Raw genomic sequence first — 7,075 nt, 5'->3', positions numbered from 1 at the left:
ATTTAACCCGTAATTTATCTATCGCTGATAGAGGGCTCACCCGTGAAACGGCCTCACCCCTGAAAGAGGTCCAGCACGGTGGTCAGCATGGAAGAAATCAGGCGTATGACCAATACATGTGCGGCCAAGTCACACACATTGTCAAGTCTACTATTATTCCAATTTGGTTCATATAATCCATAAAAGCACATAACATAACATATTTTATTCTAATCAAGTACGGCCATTTTTTTGTTTTTGTTTTATCCTGGTTTAACCCGTATCTTTTATTATCTGGTTTAAAACCAAGCTCAGTCGCTATTTGATTCATAATGATATTAGCTAGCAAGATCAAGTAAAAGGGCAACCAAGCTCTTAAGGCAGCTATTGAAATACACTGGCACTTGTTGGCTGTTGCTTTCTTTTAGCAAAAGTGATAAATAACAGAAGACTACCTCTGAGACACGTACTAAAAGGTAAAATATGCAGCAGCAGTACACTCAAATCAGCTGCACGACAGCAGGAAGCAAGGAGAACCCACGCAGTTGTCAAAAAGCGTAGATGTCGACAGAGAAAGCATTAATTTAATCCGCAGTGTCAAACAAAAAACCGGATAAGAGAAAAAAACGTAATAAACAAAATCTTCACATTTATTATCATCTGTACAATCCTGTAGAACTGAAATATTATCTCTGTTCTTCTCAATTCATTAAGTTTGTCTGGTGCATGGAGAACAGAGGACCTATCTATGATGGGGGGGGGGGTCAGTCAATCCCTTTTTCTGGCACATTTCCAAGTCCTGAACAATTAAATTAAATCAGCCTCAGACACATTGCTGCAGTCAGATGAAAGACACAAACTTACCCAGTCACCCTCACCCATTCACACTCACACTCACTCAAACTCTTCCATTGATACTCACACTCACCCAGTCACACTGACACTCACTCTCTCACTCCCACTCACCCAGTCACACTCACTCTCACTCACACTCACCCAGTCACACTGACACTCACTCTCTCACTCCCACTCACCCAGTCACACTCACTCTCTCTCACTCTCACTCACACTCACCCAGTCACTCTCATTCTCACACTCACCTAGTCATACTCACTCTTTCTTTTACTTTCACTCTCACTCTCCCACATACACACACACACACAGAGTTTTTTGAAAATGTCTTAAAGACCCACCTTTGTGTATTCCTCGTTTCCATGGAGACACACTGATGGTGTATGGGACACAGTGTCCTGGTTTAATCTCAAGAGTGGGAGGTCCACTGACAATGGACAGGTCAGAAACTACCTGTCACGCAGAAATCCACAAATACAATTACACAGTCGGTGTGTTAAGTGTGTGTTTGTGTGTTCACATGTGTGTGTGTGTTGTTCACATGTTTATGAAGTGTGTGTGCTCAGGTGCTTTTTGTGTGTGTGTGTGTGTGTGCGTGCCCATGTGTTCACACGTATTGTGAGTGTGTGTGGGTGTGTGGTGACCTCCAGTCCTGCTTCAGCCTTTCAGAAATGAAAGCTCTATGCCTCCCTTTCTGAAGAGGATGGGCAGGAGCCCAGTTAGATTGTGAAACAGAAGCTGTGGCTGAATAGATTTACTGTGTGTGAGCAGCTGAGGCAGACCCAGTGCTGTGAATCATCAGTCTTAACTTCTATGCGACCCCAGGACACTTTATGTCCTAAACTTTCAGTGACCCCTCAAAATATGTGCGTGTGCATGCTCATATGTGTGCATGTATGTTTTCTGTATGTGTGTACTGTATGTGCATGTATATATGTGTGTGTGTGCGTGTTTTGAAGAAATTTGTGTCTAAGATTATTTCTAAAGTAAAATTCATCTTTTTGTGTTATTGTAGGTTGAAACTGAAAAAAAGTTGATACTTTGGTTTGTGATTCAATAAATGTGCATATAATAACTGAAAGCTTCTCAACCCACGGTTTTTAAAAAAACCCAAGAGGCCTAATACTTTTCAACTGCACTGTATGTGCATGTGTGTTTGCGTGAGAGTGTGCATGTGTGTTTGTGTGCACACACATATGTGTCAAAGTGCGTGTTTGTGCATGTATCTGTGTGTGTGTATGAAAGTGTGTGTATGCATGTGTGTGTGTATGTATGTGTGCGTATGTGTGTGTGAGTATGTGTGTATGTAAGGGTGTGTATGAATGTGTATGGGTGTGTGTGTGTGTGTGTGTGTATGTGTGTGTATGTATCACAGATGCATAGCTGTGAAGCACAGGTACCTTGCACATGACAGTGCTCTGACTGTAGTTGGGGACCTGCAGCCTGGCCTGGGCCACTGCATGCACAGCGCAGTGAATCTGAACATGGTCCTGAGCCCTTGGCCGCTCCCCCAGCCCCCGCACACCGAAACTGTACTCCGTCCCATCCGCCTCATTAACCAGGGAGAGACGGCCCTGCAGAGAACACACACACAGACACGTACATAAACACACACACACACACACAGACATATGCACACATACACACACACACATGCACACACACACGCGCGCATGCACACACACGCAGTTCACAGCAGAACACTTTAAAATATTTGTCTCAATGTGAGCAACGGGGATCTGTGCGAAAGAAGATTGCTATGACAAAATCAGCAATACAGAGATGGCTCAGCACTGAAGACTTTCAATTTAAACTGTTGTAGAGGTGACTGAACGATAAGGATAAAAGATGATAGCCCTCCATTTCAAATATGAATTTAAACCTAATGTGCTGGAAATTGCAGAAATTCATTCTTTAAACAATTTCACCAGCGATGATATTTGGATAAAACATTTTATGGGGTAAATAAGAAGTGTCCTATTGTTCAAATATGCAAAAGGCCACAAGACATAGGCAAATGTACTGATATGAAATACTTGAGAATATGCGTCGCATACACAAATGAAAGGCTAAGGCACAACAGCTTGTGTTTTGCCATCATGTGAGATATGGCTGTGTGTAACTAAGAATCAGGAGTTGTGCCATGCACTTCCTCCACCAACATGCACTCAACCAGCTGATTCTAATTAGCACAACTCTTCAGCCAGGTAGGAGAACTAATTAGTGTAATCAGCTGGTTTAGTGCATGCTGGTGGAGCAAATACATGGTTAGTACTTCTACTTTTTGAAGCCGGGTTACCCACCTCTGCCCCCCACCCCTAATTTTGAATTTGTAAACGAGCCCCCCTTTTCAGTCACACCTAGGGCTTAACTCTAGAAATCAGGGACCCCTAACCCTATGATTTCACTTATCTGCAGATAATTCCAAACGGGAATAATCAGGTAAACTCTGTTCCAGATATACATCAGGACCCTTGCTATAAACAGGTTGATAAATACGGAAAAAAAATTCCGATTTCTGATGTTGACCTTTTGCGTGAAGTATGTTGTATAACAGCAACATATATTTTATATGGCAGGGTGAGGCCAGGCACTTAAGTGCGTGCGGGCAACATTAAGCAATTCTGACAACTGTTATTCTTCAAAGAAAAACAAGAAAGGAAGGAAAATAAGGAAAAAAGGAAAATAAACTTTCAGCCAAGATCACTGAAAGGCAACAGTATTTGTAGTTTCAAACCTGGGTATTTCTTAGGAAGTTTGCTGAAGCAGCAAAACATACAAAACAATAGTGAATCATGTGTTTTTATTCATTTTTTCCCCTGTAATCGATTTCATGAAATAAAAGCCTCACATTATCCAAACCTCATCTACATATCCAAAAAAAAAACAAGATGGAACTCACAGATCTTAGAAATATTCTAATATACATTACAGATCTAATCAATATTCTAATTGAGATGCCAAGATGAGAGATATGACCTAATTTCTTGCTTTATCTGAGGAGACCGGGGCGATTATGGTAATGAAGATGAGGAGGAGGAAAGGGTAGCGGCTAAAGAGGAACGGCGGAGCGTTACCATGACGACACACTTGGCGGTAGGGTGAAAGGTCACGGGGTAGCTGAGCCTCTGTCCCGCTCTGACGTACACTACAGGTGGGGCAGAGAAGCCCCACACAGGCAGCAGGCCCCGCAGCCTGCAGTCCTTCAGGGTCTCCGTGTTCTGGGGGGTAACATCCCAAGCACATCAGAGAAACGCACAACACAGAGAACACGGATAACACAGGCTACACACAGGCAGAGCAACACGGTAACACAGGCTACACACGCTATCAGAGTAACACAAATAACACAGGCTACACACACTATCAGAGAAACACACAACAAAAAGAACACTGATAACACAGGCTACACACACACGCAGAGCAACACGGATAACACAGGATACACACACGCAGAGCAACACGGTAACACAGGCTACACACACTATCAGAGTAGCACAGTAACACAGGCTACACACACTATCAGAGTAACACAAATAACACAGGCTACACACACTACCAGAGTAACACAGGCTACACACTATCAGAGTAACACAACAGCACAGGCTGCACACACTACCACAAAGTAACAGTACCACCAATTAGAACAGTTCAAAGATCAACATCATAGAGTAACACAATAATGCAGAATACAGAGGCCAATACAAAGTACTGTTTCATAATGCCGTCAGTCTGACAAGACTTATGGTCATCCAATGAGACAGCTGTCAATTTTGACAACTTTTAGTTTACCAACTGGCTTTTCATTTCAGTTCAGGGGTGTCAAACTCCAGTGCGGGAGGGCCACAGTGCCTGCTGGTTCCTGGTGTATTTCAGCACGAGGGACTAATCTAAGTCATTGATTGGCTAAAGAGTCCAAAGCCTTAACTTGCAGCCGACCGAAAGGAAAGCACAAATACGTGCAGACACTGCAACCCTCCAGGACTGGAGTATGACTCCCCCTATTCCATTTAATATTTGCCACACTGACTGTGAGGATTGTTCCCATTAGCTGGAACAAAGAATATTTTAGCATACCAAAGCTGAATGATAAGTTATTTAGCCAAATAACAGTGACTTTAGCTAAACTGCATTTAGCACTGCGCTGAAAATCAGCCAGCTCCGTCCCTCTCGTTAGCATCTATTTGGTGTTCGCTGAGGCATCGCTGCTTAATGTACAGCTTCTTGTCTACTGAGCTAGTTATCTCAAGGAAGAGTATGTGTCGTCTGGAGTCTGCTGTGAATGACTTAACACACTTCTTTATTAGGCAATATGGGAAAGTTTGCCGTGAAATTTCGCCATGCGTATTCGCCATTTTAATTCCACTGCCCGAGAGGAAGAAATAAAAGTTAGCGGCGGTTAACCTGAGGGCCCGAGCATGCGGAAGTGGCGGTTGCCATAGTTACGCTTTTAAACGCGCAGGCGGGGCCACTCACGAGCGGGATGTCCTGAGTGACGGACGTGTGGGCGGGCGCGGTGAACTCCAGCTCGGCCTGGAGCTCCTCCCCGCGCACCGTCACCTCCAGCGCGTGCACCCGCACGTCCTGCCAGGAGCGCAGCGCCACCTGGCACCGGTACCGCCCTTCTGACCCGGGGCGGAACTGCAGGGGCACCCAGACCCCCTCACCATCTGGAGAGAGGGAGGGAGGGAGGGAGGGAGGGAGAGAAAAAGTGAGAGAGAGAGTGAGTGTGTGTGAGAGAGAAAGAGAGAGAGAGAGAGGAGGGAGAGAGTGTGTGAGTGTGTGTGTGTGTGTGCTGGTCTGTGTGTGAGAGTGTGTGTCTGTGTGTGTGACAGAGAATATGTGCATGTGTGTGCATGTGTGTGTGAGAATGTGTGAGTGTGTGTGTGTGAGAGAGAGAGAGTGCGTGTGTGAGGGAGTGAGAGTGTGTGAGTGTATGCGTGTGAGAGAGTGAGTGTGTGTGTATGTGTGTGTGTGAGTGTGTGTGTTGGGGGGGTGTCTGGGAGGATCCACAGACAGCAGAGAAGGGTAGGGCCTGTGGACATACCTGAGCAGAGCTGTGAGTCTCCACCCTCGCTGCCCACAGGAAGTGAGATGGTGTCCGGGAGGAGGAAGTGCTCTGGCATGGAAACCTCCACACTGTACTCCATCACCTGAGTCTGGGGGCGGGTGGGGGGGTGGGGGTGACAGGACTATTTCAGGGGAAAATAGAACAGAATCATTGTGTGACCACTGACTGGAGGCTACATTAGGAAAGAATTCCATTTCAACACTAATGAAAAAATGCTTCCTCTGTGCCTCAAAAATGAATCCCCAGCGGCAACAGAAAGGGCAAGCATGACCTTGCTTCTGACTTTTTAAACTTATGAACCCAGCCCTGAACCTCACTGGTCAGTGTGTAAATAATTCTGTGAATATCATTCACCTGATGACCCTTCATTAGCTTTGTCATTGGGCAAGCTGAACTTCCATTCGCTGATTCTAGATGTTTTGAATGAGAAGTGATTTGTGTTTCTGTACTTTGGCGCACATTGATTTTAATTCTGATCAGTGCTGTTCAAATGAGTCATATTACACCAACACAAAGGAGAACGTACAAAAAAAAATAATACAGCAAAACTAGGTGCTTCATATGTCTTCAGAAAATACATTTATATGAAGTGTGGACTTCATATAAATGCCAAGTCTTAATCCCTCATGTTACATCCGTTACGAGCAGCCTAAATTCTGATAAATGTGCCGGTGTTCCAGCCAGGTCACCAGCTGCCAGCGTAGTGTAGTCCAAAGCGCTACTCAGAGCTTGGAGACCAATGGGGGAGAAGGAGTTGCCCCAGCAAACCTGAACTCATTTTCCCAGGTAACCCGAGCCGCTACTTCCTCCACAGGGAGCGCCTGTCCTGCGTCTCCCCGAAGCGCTTAAAACTACAAGCGAAACGGGCGGCGCTGCCCTCCGTTGCAGGGCACAGAGCTGTGGAACAAATCAATCATAACCCGAAAAAAGGGAATTTCACAAGGTCACAATGATCTATCTAGTCTAACCCATATGAGTTTTCAGGTCTCTTTATTGGACTGGCTAGGATCTGAGACCTCAAAGAAAACACACAGAGCCCAGAAAAAAGATTGTAAAGCAGTAAAAAGCAGACAGAAAAAAGTATCCTCCAAAAAAAGAATAAACCCATAAACATGAAGGGGGGGGGGGCTCTTTGTCCTTAGGTGTTTAAAGGGGGCAAGGGTGGGGGGGTCT

The 7,075-nt window shown here is 45.0% G+C and overlaps 1 protein-coding gene across 1 annotated transcript in view; it reads right to left on the bottom strand.

Annotated features, from left to right (window-relative positions):
• Positions 1-7,075, bottom strand: part of LOC135241301 (cilia- and flagella-associated protein 47-like) — an 80,273-nt gene that overhangs the window by 25,353 nt on the left and 47,845 nt on the right. The window contains exons 44-48 of the mRNA XM_064311558.1: positions 5,879-5,990; positions 5,308-5,501; positions 3,909-4,052; positions 2,232-2,405; positions 1,173-1,284 (exon numbers count right to left, since the gene is read on the bottom strand). Of these exons, the coding sequence (XP_064167628.1) occupies positions 1,173-1,284; positions 2,232-2,405; positions 3,909-4,052; positions 5,308-5,501; positions 5,879-5,990 (736 nt within the window). The remainder of the gene's footprint in view (positions 1-1,172; positions 1,285-2,231; positions 2,406-3,908; positions 4,053-5,307; positions 5,502-5,878; positions 5,991-7,075) is intronic.

The sequence above is a fragment of the Anguilla rostrata genome, chromosome 15, assembly GCF_018555375.3.
Source record: "Anguilla rostrata isolate EN2019 chromosome 15, ASM1855537v3, whole genome shotgun sequence".
NCBI classification, from domain to species: domain Eukaryota; kingdom Metazoa; phylum Chordata; class Actinopteri; order Anguilliformes; family Anguillidae; genus Anguilla; species Anguilla rostrata.
This window is presented reverse-complemented; position numbering and strand designations above follow the sequence as displayed.